Source organism: Phycodurus eques, chromosome 12 (genome assembly GCF_024500275.1).
Source record: "Phycodurus eques isolate BA_2022a chromosome 12, UOR_Pequ_1.1, whole genome shotgun sequence".
NCBI lineage: Eukaryota > Metazoa > Chordata > Actinopteri > Syngnathiformes > Syngnathidae > Phycodurus > Phycodurus eques.
Window position 1 is genome coordinate 26,074,665 of NC_084536.1, and position 27,204 is coordinate 26,101,868.

At 41.2% G+C, this 27,204-nt stretch overlaps 1 protein-coding gene across 2 annotated transcripts; it reads right to left on the reverse strand.

Moving 5' to 3' along the window:
- ifngr2 (interferon gamma receptor 2) lies at positions 1–26,930 on the reverse strand. Of its 2 annotated transcripts, none has more exons than XM_061692716.1 (7): positions 26,738–26,866; positions 19,086–19,200; positions 14,760–14,929; positions 11,432–11,574; positions 10,504–10,645; positions 7,531–7,673; positions 1–3,638 (listed from the first exon to the last, which is right to left on the reverse strand). In XM_061692716.1, exons 1-7 carry the CDS (start codon positions 26,775–26,777, stop codon positions 3,537–3,539), a joined length of 855 nt encoding a protein of 284 aa, XP_061548700.1. In that variant the 5' UTR covers positions 26,778–26,866; the 3' UTR covers positions 1–3,536. The 2 variants fall into 2 exon arrangements, with proteins under 2 accessions (XP_061548700.1, XP_061548701.1); XM_061692717.1 differs by lacking the exon at positions 1–3,638 and adding an exon at positions 7,032–7,422 and having other exon boundaries at positions 26,738–26,930.
- Between the last annotated feature and the right edge of the window lie 274 nt (positions 26,931–27,204).

Consider the following 27,204-nt stretch of genomic DNA (forward strand, 5'->3'; position numbering starts at 1 on the left):
ATCATAAATTACATCATCAATAGATTAGTGAGCCCATTCCAGAACACACTACTTAATTTCTGAGCATATTTGTCATACTTTCTTTGTATGTATGGATTACTTTAAATTTTCAGGCCAATACCACCTTTGGAAGTATATTTAGTGAGAAAATGGTTACGTGTTAAATGCTTAATTCAGCTGCTGTACATATCCTCTCTGTGACTCAAATGTGATTATTAAAGCTTTTTGTTTCATAATAATAATAATAGCGCAGCAAGGTGGTTAGCACATCTGCCTCACAGTGCTGTGGCGTTTTCATGTTCTCCCCGTGGCTGTGTGGGTTTTCTCCGGGTACTCCAGTTTTCTCCCACATTCCAAAATCACACATGGTAGGTTGATTGAATGCTCTAAATTGTCCATAGTTGTGAATGTGAGTGTGAATGGGTGTGTAATCTGTGCCCTGCGATTGGCTGGGACCACTTCCCGCCTCTCACCCAAAGTCAGCTCAAATAGGTGCCAGCATCCTTATCCTTATCCTTATCCTTAGTGAGGATAAACGGTTCAGAAAATGGATGGATAATAATAATTATTGTTATTATTATGATACACCCCAATTCCAATGAAGTTGTGACGACGTGTTAAAAAAAAACAGAATACAATGATTTGCAAATCATTGTCAACATATATTGAGTTGAATACACTACAAAGACGAGATATTTATTGTTCAAACTGATAAACTTTATTGTTTTTAGCAAATAATCATCAACTTTGAATTCTATGGCTGCAACACATTCCAAAAAACCTGGGACAGGTGGCAAAAAAGAGGAATGTTCATCAAACACCTGTTTGGAACATCCCCAACACCTGTTTTGGAACATCCCCAGCATCTGTGATGATATGGGGCTGTGTTAGTGCCAATGGCATGGGTAACTTGCACATCTGTGAAGGCACCGTTAATGCTGAAAGGTACATACAGGTTTTGGAGAAACATATGCTGCCATCCAAGCAACATCTTTTTCATAGACGCCCCTGCTTATTTCAGCAAGACAATGCCAAACCACATTCTGCACGTATTACAACAGCGTGGCTTCGTAGTAAAAGAGTGCGGGTACTAGACTGGCCTGCCTGCAGTCCAGACCTGTCTCCCATTGAAAATGTGTGGCGTATTATGAAGCATAAAATACGACAATGGAGACCCCAATCACTCAGACACTCTGTGTTTGTGTGTGTGTGTGTGTGCGTTTGTGCGTGCGTGCATGCATGTAAACGTGTATGTCAGTGTCGGTTTGATATTGGGGGGATACACACACATATACACAAAATACGACAACGGAGACCCTGGACTGTTGAACAGTTGAGGTGCGAATTTCTGGATGATTGTGTGGTTGTTTTGTAAATACATATTATACTGTTATATCGTTTTGATGGTGCCATACTATCTTATTATTTTTGGTTACTTAGTGTTTCATAATATTTAGTAACTTTTAGGTACTGAGAATGTCATAATGTTTGGTAATTTTCTTTTATGTGATTACTGTATTATCAAAAGAGGGGGATCCTGATTTGGAACATTCATATATACCAAATATTAGTTCTATTAGTTTTATACAACTTTGACGTTTTATTGTTCCATAGCTCTTTGTTAGCACAGTACTTGTGTGTGTCCCGGCCATGTTTTGACTACTCCCTTTTTTTCTTCTCCTTTCTCATCCTCTGCATGTACCCATTGCCATAAAGATACCTTTGAGTGCAGCTGGACAAAGATAATTATAGAACCTTGTGGGAATGAGAGGGGTTTATTTCTTTTTTTCTCTTCTTCTCTCTCTTTCTCATTCCCTTCTGGATATTAAGGTAATGTTTTGGTTGGGTTTCAGTTAGGGGTAACGACCTTTTTACTCTCTTTGCAAAGATTTCTTCTTTCTTGTCATAAAAACCCACAAAGACAAGATTGAGTCCTTCCTTAGGTTTGATGAACATGCCAGAACATGTGCAATTTTCAAATGTGTTCAATTAAATCAAAGCCAAAACACACAAACAAACCAAATAAATAAATCACTAATTAAGAATAGACATTTTTTTTCCTACTTTCTTCCTGTTATTGCCCAGTGTTGATGCTTGTGTACGTCATGTGCAATTTGTGACTGTGGTCAATTAAATCAAACAAAACAAAAAAACAAAAAAATCTAATACAGGATAGGCATATAATAATTGGGAAACTGAACCTGCAGTGTAAATCCAGCCTAAAATTCTGAAAGTAGAAAAGTTCATCAACTGATATGTAATAAATACATATTAACACAGTCCTTATGTGTGGATTCGAGTCAATTTAGCAAAATACCGTATTTTCACAACCATAAGGCGCACCGTATTAAAAGGCGCAGTCTCAATTACGGAGTCTATTTCTGTACATAACACATACATAAGGCGCACCGTATTATTGGACACAGGCATGGTAAAACATATGCTCGCTTAAAACATAGGGTAGAATGCATGCACGCTAAAACAATATTTTTAAAAAGGCAGCGGGAGCAAAACTGAGTTCGGTTGTACTTTATTGAAGTATTTAACAATGTACTCACGTTATTTTTTGATCAATCCTCATCCACAAATCCATCAAAGTCCTCATGTTCTGTATCCGAAATGAACAGCTGGGCAAGTCCTCCATCTAACACGCCGGGTTCCCTCTCGTCATTGTCTGAGTCTGTCTCGTTGCCGTGCGGCTCCTCAGACATGATGCCGGCTTTTACGAAAGCTCGGACAACAGTGCAAGCAGACAGGTTAGCCCGAGCGTCCGCAATCCATTCACAAATTGTGGCGTAACTCGCCCGGCGCTGCCTCCTCGTCTTAGTAAAGCCGTGTTAACCATCTGTCATCCATGGCTCCCGCGCCGTTCGCAACTTCACTTTGAACGCCCTGTTTACACCGATGTCCAGCGGTTGGAGTTCCTTCGTCAAGCCTCCCGGAATGATGGCAAGCCCCGAGTTATTGCCCTCAGTCGCATGGTGACTGTGGAGACGCTTCTCGCGGCTGTTCTTTGCTCATTAATCCATTGCTCGAGTTGGTCTTCCAACTTGGGCCACCTCGCCTTGTTTCCACGGAAACCCAGCTTCGTCTTCTTGACTTGGCGAAGCTCGTTTTCCTGCTTCCTCCACTTGCGAAGCATGGATTCGTTGATCTTGAATTCTGTCCCTGCCCCCTTTAACCTTCGCATGCTGCCCTCAGTCACGTCCGCCTTTCCTCTATACAAGCAGCGTGTCGGCAGGAAATGCTCCCAGTCAGTCAAGCGGAGCGCTCATCATACAACATTTATAGATTTTGGAACTCGGTGCACACATAAGGCGCGGCGCATTATCAGGCGCCCCGTCCATTCTGGAGAAACTTTCAGGCTTTTAAGTGCACCTTATGGCCGTGAAAATACGGTATGAGGATATTTTTGCATTGTGGTGCTTGGTTATTTTTCTATTACCAAGTAGCCCATTCATTCTTTTCTTATCAAACTGATCACACATCTGGGATAAATTGGCAAGACACATCAAAGTCTACATAGGCAGCTACTTTCATTGTCCTCTCAATTCCATGCTTGTAATATCACAGAAATCCTCAGTTGGGCTGTTGCTGGAGATTGGATTCCAAGACAGATCATGTACATCAAAGAAGACCTGTGCAGGAGGGGGGGGGGGGGGGGGGGGGAACAACAACACTGAGATTCAAGTTTAAATAAATTATTTGAACCTCCCTCCAGTGAGCCTCATCAGAATCACATGATGAATTCTCAGGACCTGGTCCACTCAAGTATAGGCTGTAGACATAAGGTGTGACATTCTTAGAGAAATTTACATTCTATTAGAAACAAACAATTCGGGAACGACAAGTGTGTCAATGATACCACTAAAATTTGGACTTGGTACCAGATTTAGAGCCTCCAAAAGTAGCAATAATTTGACTGTACACGACAAGAAATTACACCATGTCTGTACTAAATAGCACTTTAAAGAGGCATGATAAACAGTCAAATGTGTGAAATGTGACTACCGAAAAGCATGCTGCTCCTCCAACTCCATAACATGCCACAATATATTTTTAAATGGCATGTGACGCACTGATGACACACAAACTACAAAACCCATAATGCAGCGCAAAAGGTGCTTGACCGAACTATCAGCTACCCATAATCATTTCGTACCGCTTCAGTACATTTCAGTACATTCACTTCAATCGTAAATTCAGTTCAATTCAGTCCCTCCCCCGCCTGCACAGCGCTGCTTGACGCTGGCTGATCATTGGTCATTCGCCGATGTGAGTGACTTGTGGCGAATCGCAAATCACATGGCAGTACGTTTAGTGAAGCCCCGTCCCCACTTACACGCTGGCTACTCATTGGTCACTCGCCGACGATTCAGGAGTGAGTGACAGAACACTATAGCAGTTCCGTTTCCGCTCCCAGCGGACTCGCTCACGGCGGCGGCCAAATTCAAAGAACAAGGGTTGCGACCAATGAATTTCAATCCGAAAAACAGAAATATCACACAGCCATAAGTATTCAGACCCTTTGCTGTGACACTCGTATATTTAACTCGGATGCTGTCCATTTCTTCTGATCATCCTGATCACACCTTCATTGGAGTCCAGCTGTGTTTGATTATACTGATTGGACTTGATTAAGAAAGCCACACACTTGTCTATATATAAGACCTTACAGCTCACAGTGCATGTCAGAGCAAATAGGAATCATGAGGTCAAAGGAACTGCCTGAAGAGCTCAGAGACAGAATTGTGGCAAGGCACAGATCTGGCCTAGGTTACAAAAACATTTCTGCTGCACTTAAGGTTCCTAAGAGCAGAGTGGCCTCCATAATCCTTAAATGGAAGACGTTTGGGACGAGCAGAACCCTTCCTAAAGCTGGCCGTCAGGCCAAACTGAGCAATCGGGGGAGAAGAGCCTTCGTGAGGGAGGTAAAGAAGAACCCAAAGATCACTGTGGCTAATGCAGAGATGCAGTCGGGAGATGGGAGAACGTTAGATAAAGTCAACCATCACTGCAGCCTCCACCAGTCGGGGCTCTATGGCAGAGTGGCCCGACGGAAGCCTCTCCTCAGTGCAAGACACACGAAAGCCTGCATGGAGTTTGCTGATAAAAAAGGGAAAAAAAGAACTCCAAGATGGTGAGAAATAAGATTCTCTGGTCTGATGAGAACAAGATAGAACTTTTTCACCTTAATTCTAAGTGGTACGTGTGGAGAAAACCAGGCACTGCTCATCACCGGTCCAATACAGTCCCTTTTTTTGTCCTGTTCGGCTGTTAGGTCAAGCAGAATGGCAAATCTGTGTCCCTTTTATGCCGGAACAGTTTTACTGTGTCACAGTGGAGTTTTTAAGCTTCCGCTGTGGTATTATAATTGAGGTTTATTTAGAATCAGACTGGATCAGTTGAACAGAACAAAGTTTCTCGAAGGGAGAGAGAAACAAAGACAAAAGACAAAGCACTAATTGTAAACAGGATGAGAGAAGTAAATCATTACATCTACAACAATGAAAAATTGAAAAATCTGAGTGTTGCATGAGGGTGTCGTGCTACACCCTGTGAGGGAAGGACAGGACAAGATAGAACAGGACAAGGACAGGAGAAGAACTATGCAGGACAAGGGTCGTGTACCTCGCTGTACAACTGAAGTGTGGCGGCATTAATTATGTAAATTATAAAAGTCTACATGACGAGAGTATAAGTGAGGGGATAAACAAGCGATTTGCATATTAATTAGTTATTTGTTGCAGTAAGTGCGTGACCCCACACCCAGTGAAAGAGTCCGAGGGGTGTGTGCCTGCGGATACATGCAGGTAAATTGATACCGTTTTACAAACACAAAGACTGACACACGTGTCCTGTAATTACTGTGGACGCACTGCGGCCGCTGAGGACCCTGACTTAAACCCAATTTACCATCTCTGGAGAGACCTGAAAATGGCTGTCCACCAATGTTAAAAAATCCAACCTCACAAAACCGGAGCGCATCTGCAAGGAGGAATGGCAGAGGATCCCCAAATCCAGTTGTGGAAAAACTTGCATCATTCCCAAAAAGACTCATGGCTGTATGAGCTAAAAAGAGTGCTTCTACTAAATACTGAGCAAAGCATCTGAATACTTGTGATATTTCAGTTTTTCTTTTTTAATCTGCAAAAATTTCAACAATTTCATTTTTTTTCTGCCAATATGGGGTGCTGTGTGTTCATTAATGAGGGGGGAAAATGAACAATGATTTTTGCCAATGGCTGCATTATAACAGATAGAAATTTTTAAGGGGGTCTGAATACTTTCCGTACCCACTGTATAACAAAGTATTAAGATGAAATTTTGTTATTGACCAAATACTTATTTTCCACTATAATTAGCAAATAAATTCTTCAAATAAATCAGAGAATGTGATTTTCTTTTCTCATTTTGTCCCTCATAGGAGAGGTATAAATTACAGGCCTAATCTTTTCAAGTGGGAGAACTTGCAGAATTGATCCCTGACCAAATACTTTTATGCCTCACTATAATTGGGTTTATACTAATGGTCACAGAAATTCGCAGCTCTCGCATCGATCACCGCATATCCTCATTCCACCCTTACGTTTATCTGTACCTTATTGTAGTCTTGTCCCTCTGCATTGTTTACCCTGTAGGTCCCCTGTAGATTTAATTTTCTCAAAAATTCCATTTCCTGTTGTGAACTTTGTGTGTTTGAGTGATCGAGGGCTTTCGTTGCTTTTTTCTAAAATGTGTGAATATAAAAAGACGTGGTGCGTTATACGAAACAAAGATAGTTTTATTGTAACCTTCGACGTATGTCGAACTATACCGGATGTCAAAGCAGGCGTCTACTTTCCGACGTAGGCCTTTTCCAAATTAATTACGCTACACCAACATTGCAGAACTTGTGTCACTTTACGACATTGACGCCATAGTGTGTTGTAAGACAGGACATTGTAGGCAGACTCCAAAAAAAAAAAAAAGAAATTATTTCTGTTTCACAGTTTTTCTTTCCACTTGTGCCTTTAATTGTATTTGAGGGTAAAATTGCTACCGGTCTCATTTTTGGTAAAAAATTCCAAATGCTTGGAGCATCCACACAGCGACGACTCATCCAGGAGGTCACAAAGGAACCCGGGAAAATACATCTACAGAACTGCACGCCTCCCATGCCTCAGTTAAGGTCAATGTTCGTGACTCAACAATAAGTAAGAGGCTGGGCAAAAATTGCATCCATGGGAGAGTTCCGAGGCCAAAACCACTGCTGACCAAAAATAACATCAAGGCTTGTTTTACTTTTGGGGAAAAAGACAAACACCTGAATGATTCCAAAGACTTTCGGGAGGAGAATATTTCATGGACTGACGAGACGAAAGTTGAACTTTTTGGAAGGTGTGTCTCTCTGTTACATCCGGTGTAAATAGACCACAGCATCTTTTTTCCAACACACAAGAACACAACTAATTCTTCTTTAACTAGCATCAGCACAGACCAGTTGCACCACCTGCACTAAAATAATACATTATTATTTATTGTACTCACAGGGTCTGGTATCTTGTATCGAGGTTGCAGCCACTCTTTGATTCTCCTCCTCTGAAAGAGTGGAATGTATGCTATGACTGGTATTAGAATAACAAAGACAACCACAATGGTGACAGTTATCTCAATTTTTGTTGTTGTTGGGCCTGGAAAACACAAAAATAAGGACACAATCTGTTAGCATTTTAAAACATTTGAACAAGTGCAATCTCACTGTTTTGTAATAAAGACATGCCCCTCCAAAAATTGTACCACTAGATTAGTGTAATGGGTGTAATTGCACAAAATGGCCTCCATTTGTTGTACACTGGGTTCCACAGTTTCCCCATGCCAGTGGGTAATGACAGTTTGAGAAGCACCACACTAAAAGGTTGATGGGTTGTGCCCTCAATCTGACAGATGTGGAGGACTTTGTAAAGATGAGTTTGCAAATGCACTCTTTAATTCAAGTTGTGCCATGATAATAGACTGACAGCAGCTGAAATAAGTATTTAACATGTCACCATTTTTCTCACTAAATGTATTTCTGAAGGTGCAATTGACATGAAAATTTCACCAGATGTTGGAAACAACTCAAGTAATCCATACATACAAAGAAAGTAGAGCAAATAAGATCAGAAATGAAGTTGTGTGTAATAATATGAAATGATCCAGGGAAAAAGTATTGGACACTCCTTTGTTTGCAATGACAGGTTCATGATGCCTCTTGTATGGAGAAACTAGTCGCATGCAATGCTCTGGTGTGATTTTGGCCCATTCCTCCACACAAGGAGTCTCCAAATCTTGACGGTTCCGTGGGCTTCCTTTATGGACCTTGTGTTTCAGTTGTTTCCATAGATGTCCGACTGGATTCAAGACAGGTGATTGTTTGCGCCATTCAAGCAGCTTTATTTTTTTTTTTCTTTGAAACCAATTGAGTTTCCTTTCCTTGTTTTGGATCATTATCCTGCTGAAATGTCCACCTTCGTTTCATTTTTATAATCCTCGTAGATGGCAGCAGATTTTTGTCAAGAATGTCTCGGTACATTTCCCCATACATCCTTCCTTCAAAAATGTGAAGTTTACCAGTACCATTTGCTGAAAGCAGCCCCAAACCATCTTGTTCCCACCTCCGAACTTCACTGTTGGAATGGTGTTTTTAGGGTGATGTGCAGTGCCATTTCTCCTCCAAACGGGGTGTGCACGATGGCATCCATCCATCCATTTTCTGAGCCGCTTCTCCTCACTAGGGTCGCGGGCGTGCTGGAGCCTATCCCAGCTCTCATCTGGCAGGAGGCGGGGTACACCCTGAACTGGTTGCCAGCCAATCGCAGACGATGGCATCCAAAGAGTTAAATTTTGCTCTCATCAGACCAGACTATATTTTCCCAGGATTTAACTGGCTTGTCCAAATGTTGTTCAGCAAACTTTAAATGAGTTTAGACATGCTGTTTTTCGGCAATGGGGTTTTGCGTTATGAGCGTGCATACAGGCCATGGCGGGGGAGTGCATTAGTCACTGTTTTCCTTGTGACAACAGTACCTGCTAATTCCAGGTCTTTTTGAAGCCTTCCTTGGATGTTGGACAACTCTTCGGATTTTTTCTTTCCACTCCTATGTCAGGAATCTTACGAGGAGCACCTGATCGAGGCAAATTTAGGGCGGTGTGATTGGCTATTCACTAGCGTATTATGGCCTCAACCGTGCTCACTGGAACATTCAGGAGCTTAGCTTTGCACCTGGAACCAATGCCATCGTTATGTTTTGCAACAATTCATTTCCGATGGTCTTGAGACAGCTCTCGGCTCTTACCTATCACTTGTGTGTTGACTCACACCTTGCCAATGAGACCTTTTTATAGGCCATCAATTAGGCACCTAAAACGTCGTCTTGGCTTTCCACACCCTTTTGCACCTCCTTTTCTTCATGTGTTCAATACTAATATAGTGCTCGAAAACCCCCCATTTTTGCTGAATTCAAACAATTCTGCAAGGAAGAGTGGGCCAAAATAGCTTCACAGAGATGTGAAAGAGTCATTACCAGTAATAGAAAACACTTGATTTCAGTTGTTGCTGCTGTGGATGGCCCAACCAGTTATTAGGTTTAGAGGGCCATTACTTTTTTATACAGGGCAGATAACGTTGATTAGGTTTTTTTGTTTCCTTAAGAAATGAAATCACCATTTAAAAACAGTGTTTTAAGTTCCCTTGGTTTACATTTGTCTGATATTTAAATTTCTTTGATCTTAAACAAAGTGGGGAAACTATGCAAAAATACAAGAATTTGAGACGGGGGCCAATACTTTTTCACAGCACTGTACTTCCTAACTCTGGCATTTGGTTAAACCACACTTAGTATGCGACGACTCTCTCACTCTGCCACACCCCTGACATCTGCATTTTGGCCTATTTTACTGCCCTCCAACCTCCTGGAGAGGGGACGAGGTGGTGATGAGGGAAGTGACTGACTGGGATTAAACTTGAGGAAGACCACTTCCCCGAAAGCGTTGCTGTGAAGGATTGGCATCAACAGACCTGGAAAGGTTCTGAGGAGCACCTGTAGAAACTAACATTGTATAGCGTCGTATCATGGTTAATGTTGCCCACTCAGCATCCATTGCAGCCTGGTCATCATGGAAGGACTATCACTCAATCTGTGATCCCTTCCTTTTTTTTCTGCAAATGGGTTTTTTATTTTGAATTTGTTTTTGCCCCTATGGAGGATTTAGAACAGGAGATATCATTTATTTATGTAAACTGCTGGCTTGTAAAGCCCTTTGAGAGTCTATTGTGATTAGGGGCTGTATAAATAAGCTTGACTTGACAGAATATAATTAGGCAAACTTGGCCTAAGTATTTTGTTGTTGTTTTTTTAAAATCAAGCAAATGATGACATTACAAATCTGTTGACTCCCCAAAAGCATAATACTGTAACACAAAGTAAATATGAACTGTATGTGTCTGAATCGTAGACAAGAACTAATTAACTGTGGTCTCACTTGAGTGAGGGATGACTTCACACTGGGTGCATCTGGCCAGTCCGACAGGATCATCAAAGTAAGTATACTGCACTTGTGCACAGTAGTGCTCTCCCTCCTTTAAATTGTCAATGGACACAGAGGCCACAGCATCTTCATATGCCTGTTGAAGAGTAGACATTTCGAAGGTTGTTGTTATCCATGATGAACAGATACAAAATAATCTTATAAAGCATCAGCGCATTCCATGTTTGTGGAAACCAACATAAGAATGCCTGCACATTGTTCTGCGTACGGTTACACACACAACAAGGGAACTCCTAACTGGGAAACCTTTCACAGGTAAGACTATTTTTTGGCTCTTTTTTCAAAAGTCCCCTGCAATGAATCAACCACATTACTTTTGTAGAAAACTGGCTCGTTGAAATCTGGTTTGCTGGCAGTAAATTATGCCACGTCTAAACATGAATTTATTAACACATCTAGCTTTTTCAGTTTTTTTTTTTTTACTGTTAACAATATAATTTGACTGCATGTAACTTTATTTCAAGAGAACAAATGCTTTTCTTTTCATTTCAGCCTACCTGTTTTTATTTTTGTTTGATTTGTCCATTGTTGCCCCCAGAAAAAGCTTGCCAATCCTCTGGAGAGATGCATAAATGTCACAATATGTGTTTTATTATTTGGTTGAAAAATGTAAAATGTAACTTTTACTTTTTTACTTGAATACATTTATAAGTGTGTCCTTTTGTACCTTTATATAAGTGGCTTCAGTACTTTTAACAGTTATTTTTTGCACCTGTATCAGTACATTTAAATCATGAATACCTGTACTTTTGACATGTACAATCATCACTCGTTGTTACCACCATTATTTGCATTGTTTTCTCATGCCACCACCTTTCCCTTTATCCATTTAATTTTCATACTAATCCGCTAAGTGGCTTACCTCCAGGAGTTCTCCCTTTTTTCCAAAGTAAATCCTATGTTTTATGTAGTTCCCTTCGAGAGCAATCTTACTTTTTCTACTTAAATGAAGAGTTAAGAAGCCAGGGCGTGCATCCAGGCTAACTTCAGGGCTACATGAGTTACCTGCAGGAGAAGAGGAAACAAAAAGAGTGATCATCTGTTACTTAGACATAAGAATTGACAACATGAGAACAAAAAGAAAACTAAGGTTTTGACACAAACTGATTCACACTTTATGGTGTGCAATGGAACCATGTTGACAAATCTGTGTTCCTCTTTTTCCATCTGCTGCTAATTAGAATGCTGCTACTGAATTTATTGCGTATCTCCATGTACAGTAAACGTTTAAATTTTACACATCGCTGACCTTTGAGGTGGTCTTTCCTCGGAGCCATAGTCCATTGACAGACCAAACAAGATAAATATGTTTTCTTCTTAAGCTGGTTTTACTTTTGCATCACGTCATACTGTTTATTTAATTTTTTTTTTTTTTAAATGAGTTTTCCAGTCACAGAGGATACATGTACTAATATATCAGATCGATTCAGTACCCTAGGTGTCAATAATATAAAGGGAAACAACCATCCCAAAAACAGAAAAAGTCACAACAAATACACACTCCATAAGAAAAAAAAAAAAACAGACGATACCTTGACATTCAACACATCATACTTTAGACGGACTATAATATGTATTCATTTTACTAGCAAGAGGAGTTGTGGGCACCTCAGGCTGCATGCCAAGACATGAGTGAGTGATTTACATGACTTATTTCAATCATGACTTTTTTTTTTTAATGCAGCCCTATGCGGGCACAAGTCAGTGCAAACTGTAGGCCGGTCCCAAGCCCGGATAAATGCAGAGGGTTGCGTCAGGAAGGGCATCCGGCTTAAAACTTTGCCAAACAAATATGAGCGTTCATCCAAAGAATTCCATACCGGATCGGTCGTGGCCCGGGTTAACAACGTCCGCCACCGGCGCCGCCAACCTGCGGGGCGCCGTTGGAAATTCAGCTACTGTGGGTCGAAGTCAAAGAAGAAGAGGTGGAAAGCGGGTTCTTCGGCAGAAAGAGAAGAGGAAAGCACAGAGCCTAGAACTGAATGTGGGGACTTTAAATGTTGGGACTATAAAAGAAAAATCTCAGAAGTTGGTTGACATGATCATTAGGAGAAAGGTAGATATATTGTGTGTCCAGGAGACCAGGTGGAAAGGCAGTAAGGCTAGAAGTTTAGGGGCAGGGTTTAAATTATTTTACAATGGTGTAGATGGGAAGAGAAATGGAGTCGGGGTAATTTTAAAAGAAGAGTTGGCTGAGAATGTCTTGGAGGTGAAAAGAGGATCAGATCGAGTGATGAGGCTGAAACTTGAAATTGAGGGTGTTATGTGTTGTGTGATTAGTGGCTATGCCCCACAGGTAGGATGTGACCTAGAGGTGAAAGAGAAATTCTGGAAGGAGCTAGACGAAGTAGTTCTGAGCATCCCAGACAGAGAGAGAGTCGTAATTGGTGCAGATTCTAATGGACATGTTGGTGAAGGTAATCGGGGTGATAAAGAAGTGATGGGTAAGTACGGCATCCAGGAAAGGAATTTGGAGGGACAGATGGTGGTAGACTTTGCAACAAGGATGCAAATGGCTGTAGTGAGCACTTTATTCCAGAAGAGGCACAAACATAGGGTGATCTACAAGAGCGGAGGTAGAACCACGCAGGTGGATTACATCTTGTGCAGACGATGTAATCTGAAGGAGGTTACCAACTGTAAGGTAGTGGTAGGGGAGAGAGTGGCTAGACAGCATAGGATGGTGGTGTGTAAGATGACTCTGGTGGTGGGGAGGAAGATTTGGAAGACAAAGGCAGAAGAGAACCATGTGGTGGAAGCTGAGACAGGACGAGTGTTGTGTAGCTTTTCGGGAAGACTTGAGACAGGCTCTCGGTGGACGGGAGGAGCTCCCAGAAGACTGGACCACTGCAGCCAAGGTGATCAGAGAGGCAGGCAGGAGAGTACTTGGTGTATCTTCTGGCAGGAAAGGAGAGAAGGAGACTTGGTGGTGGAACCCCACAGAAAATCATGCAAGGAAAAAGGTTAGCTAAGAAGAAGTGTGACACTGAGAGGACCGAGGAGAGGCAAAATGAATACATTGAGATGTGACACAGGGCAAAAGTAGAGGTGGCAAAGGCCAAACAAGAGGCATATGATGACATGTATGGCAGGTCGGACACTAAAGAAGGAGAAAAGGATCTTTCCAGGCTGGCCAGACAGAGGGATAGAGATGGGAAGGATGTGCAGCAGGTTAGGGTGATTAAGGATAAAGATGGAAATATGTTGACTGGTGCGAGCAGTGTGCTAGCTAGATGGAAAGAATACTTCGAGGAGTTGATGAATGAGGAAAATGAGAAAGAAGGGAGAGTAGAAGAGGCAAGTGGCAATGATTAGATTTTTGACCAGCTTGTTCAATAGAATTCTTGTGCGTGAGAAGATGCCTGAGGAATGGAGGAAAAGTGTACTGGTGCCCATTTTTAAGAACAAAGGTGATGTGCAGAGCTGTGGGAACTATAGAGGAATAAAGTTGATGAGCCACACAATGAAGTTATGGGAAAGAGTAGTGGAGGATAGACTCAGGACAGAAGTGAGTATTTGTGAGCAACGGTGTGATGAGGATGGAGCTGCCAGGCAAGAGAGCTAGAGGAAGACTAAAGAGAAGGTTGATGGATGTCGTGAGGGAAGACATGATGGCAGTTGGTGTTCGAGATGAGGATGCAAGAGATAGGCTTACATGGAAAAGGATGACGCGCTGTGGCGACCCCTAACGGGACAAGCCCAAAGTAAAAGAAGAGAAAGAAGGTTCCCATAAAAGAAGGTTCCCATACGGATGTGCTTAGAATCTGCTCAGATCTCAAACCAGAGGAAACTCCACCCTGTGACATCCTAGCCAATACCAGCCATAGCAACACCCCCGACTTGGAGGTGAACTGCAGTACATTTTCAAAACTGCGCGCGTGGGTTGCGCTCGAGTATAAAGGCTAACTATGCGCGGGACAGCCGCAGTGACGTCAGCACGGTCGCTGCGTCCGCGCAAGGTGAAATAATTATCTGATCCAGCAAGCTGGAATGATTTCAGGTCTTTTTTTTTTTAAACACTCAATATTAATGTGGTGTAAATCCCTCAAGTATTTAACTGAAATAATTAGCCTCTGTTGTTCTGAGTGACAAGGGTACTTTGACGTAAAAATGGGTACCTCCTACCTACGACGTAAAATCTGTTCAGGTTGGCAGATATGCCTTACCTTTTGTACACACGACATGCTTACCTTGTCTGCTACAGGCTTCGACTAGCTCTGAAGTCAGCCCACGCCTCTCTGCTTGCACACCCAGCCTAACACAGCCATGCTCTGCCTCGGCTTTGATGAAAGCGACATTACAGGAAGCGATATTCATCTGCTTGCAGGTAGAGACATCTTTCCAAAGATTACAGTGCAAGCTGAATAAAAAAAAGACAACATCAGGGGACTCAAACTGTCCCTTTTTTTCACAATCACCTTTGTTTAAAAGCTAATTTGATACCAGAAGCACAACTATTGCTACATTGACAATCATGTTTTATAGCATGCTAGGTGTAAGCATCCTCAGAAAGCATGATGGACAAGTTTATGTTGACATTTTTTCCACGATTAAACATGGGCAATGCGTTCTATTGTAGGTCTTTGTCATTTGATTTCAAACATTTCCCTCATCTCCAATCACATATATTAATTCAAAAAATGCTGACCATATCCTGTCATCGAACTTTACCACAGTGTTCGTGTTTTTTCACAGTTTTAGTCGTCATCGGTGTCCTAATCATAGGTGTTGCTTGTCAATTTTGGGCTGTGCTCAAACACAAATAAATTTGAGAGATTGTTTTTTTTAACTCCATTTTCTGTTTTAAACAAGCTAGACAAGTGTATAACTACACAGTATTTAGCTGAACTATAAGATTGGCTCAAAAGTTGTATGTTCCACCCAATCCCTCCAACCTCTCCCCTGACATGTTAGGAATCCCACAAAGTTCTAGGTGGGACATGCACCACTACAATATGATTGGCTGCTACATCCATGAATTGCCGCACATATGGAGAAACCAATGCTGTTCCCACCATATAAGGACAGTAAAAAAAATAAATGAATTGAACGAATTGTTATTTTGCACTTTAAAAGTATAATTTGTATTTATTGATTATTTTTCAGTTTTCTAATCATTTTTATTATTTAATCTATTAAATTTTAGAATATGTTTAAGTTAAACAGTGGTTATGTTGCAATTTAAATATAATTTTTTTATTGGTTTTATTGACGTTATTTTCAGGATTGTCTGATAAGTTATTTATTCTATTCAATTGTAACTGTAAATTGTAGTGTTTAAGTTAATTTATATAAACCATTGGTTCATAGTAAAGGGGTCAGTTTTCCCCATACCTACTGTTGCTGATTATTGTTCTCTATTTGAGTAATATCACTTGATCAAGCCTTTTCTAACATTCCATTCAAAAATAAGTAAAGTATGTATGATTATTGCTGATATCTGATCGGACCAATATCGGTATCGGCCAAAACTCAAGGCTGCAATATATTGGATCGGAAGTGGAAAAAGTTGAATTGGGACATCCCTAACTGGAAGTACCTGACTTAAACCAGGCTATGTTTATGTTATGTAGGAGTTAGCTGACGTTTTTCTAGCTGGGAAATGTTTCAGGTGGTCAGACACAGCACCACTGTCCTTTGTTTGAATTTGCATCACAGAAGTTAGCTGTCGTGTCATGTGCATGTGGTAATATTAAAGCCAAGGTTAATATATATTAAAGCCTACTGACAAGCTAACTGACTGGATGCCCGTTAACTCTATGAGGACACAGAGAGAGGGAGGTGCAAAGAGAGGGATTTATATGTTAGTATTCAACGTATTCACAAAAGTCAATTTCTCTTAATGTGTTTTACAGTGTGCACTGCATTTCATATAAATGATTAAAAGAATAGGGGGCTGGTCTACTCCAGAAAAAAATACAAAAAAAAAGACTGAGAAAGTTGATGAATGCTCATCAAACACCTGTTTGGAACATCCCACAGGTGAACAGGCTAATTGGGAGCAGGTGGGTGCCATGATTGGGTATAAAAGGAGCTTCCCTGAATTGCTCAGTCATTCACAAGCAAAGATGGGGTGAGGTTCACCTCTTTGTGAACAAGTTGAGAAAATAGTCGAACAGTTTAAGGACGATGTTCCTCAATGTACAATTGCAAGGAATTTAAGGATTTCATCATCTACGGTCCATATCATCATCAAAAGGTTCAGAGAATCTGGAGAATCACCCCATGTAAACCAAGGCCGAAAACCAACATTGCATGCCCGTGACCTTTGATCCCTCAGGCAGCACTGCATCAAAAACCGACAATGTGTAAAGGATATCACCACATGGGCTCAGGAACATTTCAGAAAACCAATGTCAGTAAATACAGTTTGGCGCGACATCCGTAAGTGCAACTTGAAACTCTACTATGCAAAGCAAAAGCCATTTATCAACAACATCCACAAACGGCGCCGGCTTCTTTGTGCCCAAGTTCATCTTAAGATGGACTGATGCAAAGTGGGTAAGTGTTCTGTGGTCCAACGAGTCCACATTTCAAATTGTTTTGGGAAATTGTGGACGTCGTGTCCTCCGGGCCAAAGAGGAAAATAACCATCCGGACTGTTATGGACACAAAGTTAAAAAACCAGCATCTGTGATGGTATGAGGCTGTGTTAGTGCCAATGGCATGGTTAACTTACACATCTGTGAAGGCACCATTAATGCTGAAATGTACATAGAGGTTTTGGTGAAACATATGCTGCCATCCAAGCAACGTCTTTTTCGTGGACACACCTGCTTATTTCAGCAAGACAAAGCCAAACCACATTCTGCACGTGTTACAACAGCGTGGCTTCATAGTAAAAGAGTGCGGGTACTAGACTGGCCTGCCTGCAGTCCAGACCTGTCTCCCATTGAAAATGTGTGGTGCTTTATGAAGCGTAAAATACGATAACGGAGACCCCGGACTGTTGAACAGCTGAAGCTGCACATCGAGCAAGAATGGGAAAGAATTCCACCTACAAAGCTTCAACAATTAGTGTCCTCAATTCCCAAATATTTATTGAATGTTGTTAAAAGAAAAGATGATGTAACAGAGTGGTAAACATGACCCTGTCCCAGCTTTTTTGGAACGTGTTGCATTCCAAGTTAATGATTATTTGCTAAAAACGATAAAGTTTATCAGTTTGAACATTAAATATCTTGTCTCTGTAGTGAATTCAATTAAGTATAGGTTGAACATGATTTGCAAATCATTGTTTTCTGTTTAACACAACATCCCAACTTCATTGGAATTGGGGTTGTACACAGAGCACCTCAAATGAGAATCGTGAGGTCAAAGGAACTGCCTGAAAAGCTCAGGGACAGAATTGTGGCAAGGCACAATCTGGCCAAGGTTACAAAAACATTTCTGCTGCACTTTAAGGTTTCTAAGGGCACAGTGGCCTCCATAATACCGAAATGAAAGACGTTTGGGACGATCAGAACCCTTCCTGGAGCTGGCCATCCAGCCAAACTGAGAAATCGGGGGAGAAGAGCCTTGGTGAGAGAGGTGTGAGAGAGGTAAAGAAGAACCCAAAGATCACTGTGGCTGAGCTCCAGAGATGCAGTCAGGAGATGGGAGAAAGTTTAGAAAGTCAACCATCACTGCAGCCCTCCACCAGTCGGGACTTTATGGCAGAGTGGCCCAACGGAAGCCTCTCCTCAGTGCAAGACACATGAAAGCCCACATGAAGTTTGCTAAAAAACACCTGAAGTACTCCAAGATGGTGAGAAATAAGATTCTCTGGACTGATGAGACCAAGATAGAAATTGTTGGCCTTAATTCTAAGTGGCATGTGTTGAGAAAACCTGGCACTGCTCATCACCTGTCCAATACAGTCCCAACAGTGAAGCATGGTGGTGGCAGCATCATGCTGTGGATGTGTTTTTTTTTTTTGCTTTAACAAAAAGGCTGTTTTCTCTGTTTTTTTTATTCCAGCAACAGATTTGGCTGAATTTGACTGCTGATTACTAAAGAGCGCTACACGCTCGAGACAAAAACTAAAATAATTCTGATGAAAGAAGAGTCTGATCTTTGGTGGTTTTGGTGTTTACATCGTCACAGTTCATATTCTGTGGGGCTTGAAAAATCAAAAATTGCTTAAAAATGCCTGGTAGTATAGGGGTTCCCTCCTCAGGAAACGGCTGGCAGTGAATCTGCCAGAATTTATAAATCTGCAAAAATAAATGTTTTTTCCGTCAATACGGGGTGCTGCGTGTACATTAATGAGGGGAAAAAATTCAATGAATTTAGTAAATGGCTGCAATATAATAGTGAAAATTTAAGGGTGTCTGAATACTTTCCGTACCCAAAGTATATGAAACTTTAAAATAATAATACCGCAAATAGTTGGTCGCTACCTCAAGCTATTCAGGAGGTTTTCTTGAACGTAACCCCCACGATAAATGAGGGATGCACAGGTGCACATACTGTATTTAAAATAGTAGAAGTAATAGTATATTTACACTTGTAATCTTGCCACTCATGCCACTCACCTGCAGTACCTAACAGAGTAAGTGACAGTGCTCTCGTTTGTGGCTGGAGTCCATGTCAACTGCCAGTTATCAACCATGACATCCTGTGGCAGATCTGGAGGCACTTCACTGAGTACTGGAAAAAATTAAATGGGAGACTTACAAACTTAAAATGGAGCGAAGGAGATTAAATGCAAAAGGAACATTTTCAGACTTGAAAACAAGTCTGGTTGGAAACCAGAGCAATGGCTTGTGAATGGATTGGACCAGCAAATTGTAGTGTTTGAGAATTTACAAATATTGATCTTTAATTGAGACCAACAGAGAATAATAGGAAGAATGCAAAGATGATAAAAGGAAAGGTAAAAACACTGTTACTGTCAAGAAAAGAAATGGTCACTCATGACAAAAGGCTTGAAGAACATGCAGTTTTTATGTCAAAGTTTACAGTAAAAGTTTAAAAGTGCAGCTTTGGTGCCTTAAAAATGCACTGAAATATCACTTATGTCCAGGGACAGACAACGTTTATAGTAGGCTTTACATGATCAGGATTTTTGGGGCCAATCACCGATTTTATAAAACCGATAACCGATCATAAGATGGAGCAATGTGTTTATTTAAAGGACTTGTTCCTTTACTGTACAACCCCAATTCCAATGAAGTTGGGACGTAGTGTTAAACAAATAAAAACAGAATACAATGATTTGCAACTCCTGCTCGAACTATATTTAATTGAATACACTACAAAGACAAGATATTTAATGTTCAAACTAGGCTTTACACGATCAGGATTTTTGGGCCCGATCACTGACCAGCGAGTTGAAAAAAACGATAACCGATCCGACGACAAGATGGAGGAATGTGTCCATTTAAATTACCTTTTCATTAACTGTATATATGTGTGTAGTTAATTGCTCAAAAGAAATATATTTACAATAAATAATGCATCTTTTTTCATCTGTTTATGCCAGTGAGCCATAGTGACAGACAGAACAAATGATAAATGGTCTTCTATTAGATGGCAGGAAGTAAATGCAGTAATTAATGTATCCACTTTTTGTGACATTTTTGTTTGTTGGTATTCCGTGAGATTTTTCAATAGTAAAATATGTTCCTTGGCTCTATAAAGGTTGGAAATCACTGCTCTAGTCAGATCGTGTATTCTAATCAGTCAGGTCAAACCAACATGACATGACAGAAATAATGGGTGCTAACTTACTGTCATTAAATTACTTTATTTTTAATTAAATTACTTCACCCACACCGAACCTTTAGAGCATGATTCGATAGAACGGCGGCATGTTTACGTCCACCCGTTCGTGGTACCACTAGCCTGCTAGGCTATATAACGTTTTGTTGCCAATACTACATCAAAAGACGCGCGACAAGGCTAAAAATAAACTAGCTTTTGGATTCAAATATTCCGTGCATGATGGCGACGCGGAGTAAATGTCTTTTGCGGAGCCGATCAATGACGTCCTTGATCGGCTCGGCGAATTATGACATTAAAGCCGATCAAGATAAAATGTTAAAATACCGGCCAATACCGATCAGCTCGATAAAATCGGTGTAAAGTTTAGTTCAAACTGATGAACTTTATTGTTTTTAGCAAATAATCATTAACTTAGAATTTTATGTCTGCAACACTTTCCAAAAAATATGGGACAAGTGGCAAAAAAGACTGAGAAAGTTGAGGAATGCTCATCAAACACCTGTTTGGAGAATCCCACAGGTGAACAAGCTAATTGGAAACAGGTGGGTGCCATGATTGGGAATAAAAGGAGCTTCCCTGAATTGCTCAGTCATTTACGAGCAAAGATAGGGCGAGGTTCACCTCTTTGTGAACAAGTGCGTGAGAAAATAGTCCAACATTTTAAGGACAATGTTCCTCAACTTACAATTTAGGGATTTTATCATCTACGGCCCATATCATCATCAAAAGGTTCAGAGAATCTGGAGAAATCACTGCATGTAAGCGGCAAGGCCGAAAACCAACATTGAATGCCCGTGACCTTCGATCCCTCAGGCGGCAACGTCTATTTCATGGTCACACCTGCTTATTTCAGCAAGACAATACCAGACCACATTCTGCACATGTTACAACAGCGTGGCTTTGTGGTAAAAGAGTGCAAAGTAGTAGACTGGCCTGCCTGCAGTCTAGACCTGTCACCCATTGAAAATGTGTGCCGCATTATGAAGCGTAAAATATGACAACGGAGACCCCGGACTGTTGAATAGCTGAAGGTGTGCATCAAGCAAGAATGGGAAAGAATTCCACTTACAAACCTTCAACAATTAGTGTCCTCAGTTCCCAAACGTTTATTGAATGTTGTTAAAAGAAAAGGTAATGTAACACAGTGGTAAACATTAACCTGTCCCAGCTTTTTTGGAACGTGTTGCAGCCATGAAATTCTAAGTTAATGATTATTTGCTAAAAACAAAGTTGATCAGTTTGAAAATTAAATGTCTTTGTAGTGTATTCAATTAAATGTAGGTTGAACATGATTTGCAAATCATTTTATTCTGTTTTTGTTTATGTTTAACACAATGTCCCAACTTCATTGGAATTGGGGTTATATAATGTGATTAGTGGCTATGCCCCACAGGTAGGATGTGACCTAGAGGTGAAAGAGAAATTCTGGAAGGAGCTAGACGGAGTAGTTCTGAGCATCACAGACAGAGAAAGAGTCGTGATTGGTGCAGATTGTAATGGACATGTTGGTGAGGGAAATAGGGGTGATGAAGAAGTGATGGGTAAGTACAGCATCCAGGAAAGGAACTTGGGAGGGACAGATGGTGGTAGACTTTGCAAAAAGGATGGAAATGGCTGTAGTGAACACTTCTTTCCAGAAGAGGTAGGAACATAGGGTGACCTACAAGAGCGGAGGTAGAAGCACGCAGGTGGATGACATCTTGTGCAGATGATGTAATCTGAAGGAGGTTACAGACTGTAAGGTAGTTGTTGGGGAGAGTGTGGATAGCCAGCATAGGATGGTGGTGTGTAAAACGACTCTGGTGGTGGGAAGGAAGATTAAGAAGACAAAGGCAGAGCAGAGAACCATGTGGTGGAAGCTGAGAAAGTAAGAGTGTTGTGCGGCTTTTCGAGAAGAGCTGAGACAGGCTCTCGGTAGACAGAAGGAGCTTCCAGTAGACTGAACCACGACTGCCAAAGTGATCAGAGAAACAGGCAGGAGAGTACTTGGTGTATCTTCTGGCAGGAAAGGAGAGAAAGAGACTTTGTGGTGGAATCTCAAAGTAAAGGAACTCATAAAAGGAAATATGTTAGCTAAGAAGAAGAAGTGGTACACTGAGAGGACCGAGGAGAGGAGAAAGGAATACATTGAGATGTGACGTAGGGCAAAGGTAGAGGTGGCAAAGGCCAAACTCGGGGCATATGATGACATGTATGCCAGGTTGGACACTCAAAAAGGAGAAAATGATCTTTCCAGGTTGGTCAGACAGAGGCATAGAGATGGGAAGGATGTGCAGCAGGTTAGGCTGATTAAGGATAGATATGGGAATGTGTTGACTGGTGCCAGTAGTGTGCTGGACAGATGGAAAGAATACTTTGAGGAGTTGAGGAAAATGAGAGAGAAGGAAGAGTACAAGAGGCAAGTGTGGTGGACCAGGAAGTGGCAATGATGAGTAAGGGAAGTTAGAAAGGCATTAAAGAGGATGAAAAATGGAAAGGCAGTTTGTCATGATGACATTCCTGCGGAGGTATAGGAGCATCTAGGAGAGGTGGCTGTGGAGTTTTTAACCAACTTGTTCAACAGAATTCTAGCGAGTGAGAAGATGCCTGAGAAATGGAGGGAAAGTGTGCTGGTGCCCATTTTTAATAACAAGGGTGATGTGCAGAGGTGTAGGAACTATACAGGAATAAAGTTGATGAGCCACACAATGAAGTTATGGGAAATAATAGTGGAGGCTAGACTCAGGACAGAAGTGAGTATTTGCGAGCAACAGTATGGTTTCATCCCTAGAAAGAGTACCACAGATGCATTATTTGCCTTGAGGATTTGATGGTAAAGTACAGAGAAGGTCAGAAGGAGCTACATTGTGTCTTTGTAGATCTAGAGAAAAAGCCTATGACAGAGTACCCAGAGAGGAACTGTTGTACTGCATGAGGAGGTCTGGAGTGGCAAAGAAGTATGTTAGAATAATAGAGGACATGTACGAGGGCAGCAGAACAGTGGTGAGGTGTGCTGTCGGTGTGACAGATGAATTGAAGGTGGAAGTGGGACTGCATCAGGGATCAGCTTTCACATCTCTATGGATATATTTTGGCCCACTCTTCCTTGTAGAATTGTTTGAATTCAGCAAAAATGTAGGTTTTTCGAGCATGAACAGCCTCTTTATGGTCATTCCACTAAATTTCAAGCGAATTCAAGTCTTGACTTTGATTAGGCCACTCCAAAAAAGCCATTCAGAAGTTAACTTGGTGTGTTTTGGATCGTTATCTTGCTGCAGAACCCAAGTGCACTTCAGCCTGAGGTCACAAACTGATTTGCATGTTCTCCCCGTGCCTGCGTGGGTTTTCTCCGGGTACTCCGGTTTCCTCTCACATTCCAAAAACATGCGTGGTAGGTTGATTAAAGACTCTAAATTGCCCTTAGGTGTGAATGTGTGCGCGAATGGTTGTTTGTTTATATGTGCCCTGTGATTGGCTGGCGACCAGTTCACGGTGTACCCCGCCTCTCGCCCAAAGATAGGCTCCAGCACGCCCGCAACCTTGTGAGGATAAAGCGGGACAGAAAATGGATGGATACCTCCCATCACCGCAGATCAAAGATTACAAAAAGTAAAGACTAATCACTGAGGTTGCTCTCTCTCAAGAGAAAATAATCGTGTGAATCGGAGGACTGATGACAAGACTTGATGTACAACAATTAATTGAAAAAAAACAAAGTAATTGACAACTATTTTGCTCATCGATTGTTTCGAGACATTCACTTAAAATTGTCCAAATCTTCAAAACTTCAGCCTCTGAACAGCAAATATTCTGATTTCTGTAGTTCTCCATGAAAACAGACTGATTATCTTTGTGAACTGTTTATTCAAAAGACATTTCCAAACCTGTACTTTTACTTTAGAAGATTATGGACTTTTTTGCCAATTTTCTGATATGTGAAGGGTCAAAGCAGGAACTGAATAATAATCAATTTGTTTGTGTACTTTCTGCATTGTCAATTTGAACCAATGTCCTGTTTTTGAATGAAGAGATGGAAATTATTTTATTTTTATTTTATTTTTTTGATTCATCGATTCAGGAGGAGCTTCCAGAAGACTGGACCGCTACAGCCGAGGTGATCAGAGAGACAGGCAGGAGAGTACTTTATCTATCCTCGAGTCGGAAAGGGGAGAAGGAGACTCTCTCAGTACAGGAAATCATACAAGAGGTTACCAAAAAAAGTGGGACACAGAGCACTGAGGAGAGGAGAAAGGAATACGGTCCATGGAGATGCGACGTAGGGCGAAACAAGAGGCATATGACGACGTATGCCAGCTTGGACACTAAAGAAAGAAGAAAAGATCTATACAGGTTGGCCAGACAGAAGCATAGAGATGGAAAGGATGTGCAGCAGGTTAGGTTATTAAGGACAGAGATGGAAATGTGTTGACTGGTGCCAGGAGTGTGCTGATAGATGGAAAGAATACTTTCAGGAGTTGATAAATGAGGAAAATGAGAGCAGGAAGAGGAGAAGAGGCAAGTGTGGTGAACCAGAAAGTAGCAATGATTAGTAAGGGGGAAGTTAGAGAGGCACTAGAGGATGAAAAATCGAAAGGCATATGGTCCTAATGACATTCCTGTGGAGGTATGGAAGCATCTAGGAGATGATAGAAAGGGTTATGTTACACAACACTGCATACACTTTTGTTTGATACATCCCATAACAGATCCACACCCAGATATCCATATAATTCCAATACACTTGGTCGCACCAACACAACAAACGTACAACATATCAACATAGGGTGCGTCTCTGCACCCTGGAACCTTCGGTAACTCAGTGTCGTTAGCGTGTGTGCCACTCAATACAAGTAAAACTGACATTCAATACGGCGGCTGTACTGACGTATCCCTAAAAATAGCCAACGCTTTTATTAGTGAAGTTATAGAAAGTGGAGCACGCTCCGTCTCTGGGTGCCACGGTCTCGGGGCGCGATGGGAGCATCGGACTGAATTTCCGAACGGATCTCAAACACCGAGGCGAAGCTAGGTCCGAGACTGCATGATGTTCTGACGGGAAGCAGTTTTGGCCCCAAAACAAGCAGGCTGAAGCTTGGACGGTCTCTTCCACAAGCGTGTTGTTCCAAACTAAGTGGTCAAACAGCCCAGCGCTGAACCTTCACCAACCTTATTGTTTGACTTTATATTTTCAAATAAATTGTTAAACTTTTTATCCTGCCTAATCATTGAAGTATTACCTCGACCAGAATAAAAGAACCGGGCAATTGAGGTTTGCATGGTCGGCAGGTTAAATCCGGACTGCGACTTTTTTTTTTTGTTCTCTCTTCTCTAACATCTAACAGAGAGGTGGCTGGAGAGTTTTTGATCAGCTGGTTCAACAGAATTCAAGCAGATGAGAAGATGCCTGAGGAATGGCGGACTCTTGGACCCGCCACACCTTGGTCAGCACCTCTTCCAGCTCCTTCCCTCAGGTAAGCGCTATCGAACAATGCAAAACTAAAACTAGCAGACATTCCAACAGCTACTTCCTTATTGCCATTAACTTTTTAAACACTTGATTTATAATTCCATTGTAACATGCTGCCAATTTTGTCTTGAGATCGTTGTCACATCTCTGTCAGGCCAATTATACATTATTCGTGCACTCACTGTAGTAGTCTTGCCACTGCACTATTTGTATATCTGTTGTTGACCAATACTGGTGGCTCGTGCCTGAGAAGTCTCTGCACCATTTGCACAATGGTCACTGCACCAGATTATTGCTCTACTAGTCATTTCAAACTGCTCTGAATTGCACAATTGTAAACAAAATAATAATTGTATCTGCATTACCGGAAACCTTTCATTGCTCAGTGACTCTCCGTCCTGTCTTTTTATGTTTTTATGTCTCAAAAGTATTCTCTGTCAAATGGCTGTCTGTTATTGCACTAAAGCGGCTCCAACTACCGGAGACAAATTCCTTCTGTGTTTTTTACACACTTGGCAAACATGACTCTGATAGATGTAGTGAGGGAAGACATGAGGGCAATATTTATGACCAAAATATGAGGGCCCCATATTTTGGTCATACGAGGCATTACGGTAATAAGCCCCCAACGAGCGGCGAAAGCCACCTTCAAAATAAAAGCTAACAAAAAATACGTGGATATCGATGCATACTGATAATTTTTGAAAAAGGAAATCAAAATAACCCCAGGTCTCCAACAAAAGAGGTCCCATCCAAATCACAAACATTTGGCAGTAAATGCGAGAAGATGATAATTTGCTTATAACAGTTGGTTTCTCTCTTAACAATTCGCAAGCACCCACCTGTGAAATAACGCTTCCACCTGCTCCCTAATCAAGCCAAATCAAGTGGAGCTTGATTGAGTACCTTTTTTTTTGTTGTTGTTGCTTGCTAACGTCACGTTTAAACTGTGTCATGAGCTGGATAGTTCAAGAAAAAATAGCATTTGGACTAAAAATACTAGCACTTCCTTACCTTGGGTGACGAAGTGAAAGCATATTAGCAATAAAAGCATTTTTGACCGCGTTATTTCTTGCCTACGAAAAGCCACCAATGCCGAACTCTCTTCATCTGTAGGGTCACACTTTGGATTTGGGAAGACAGCTGGAGGTACCAAACAGCCAGTGGTGAAAGAATGACCTGAATTTCTCTCGCGGTCTCGCTCTCTCGTTCCTTCAAACAACGTTAGTATGCACTAGCGCCACCTGTCGATATGGAGTATTAAATCTATATATAAATGTTAAATATATATATATATATATATATATATATATACATACACATTGTAAATTTAAATATATAAAAACTAAATGTTAAATATATATTAAATGATAAATATAAATCAAAATGTAAAATGAGTGTAAATGTTAAATTTAAATGCTTTCAGGTCGAAATAAATATTGTGTTAAGATGCAAATCCATAGTGACAAGAAACAGAAGTG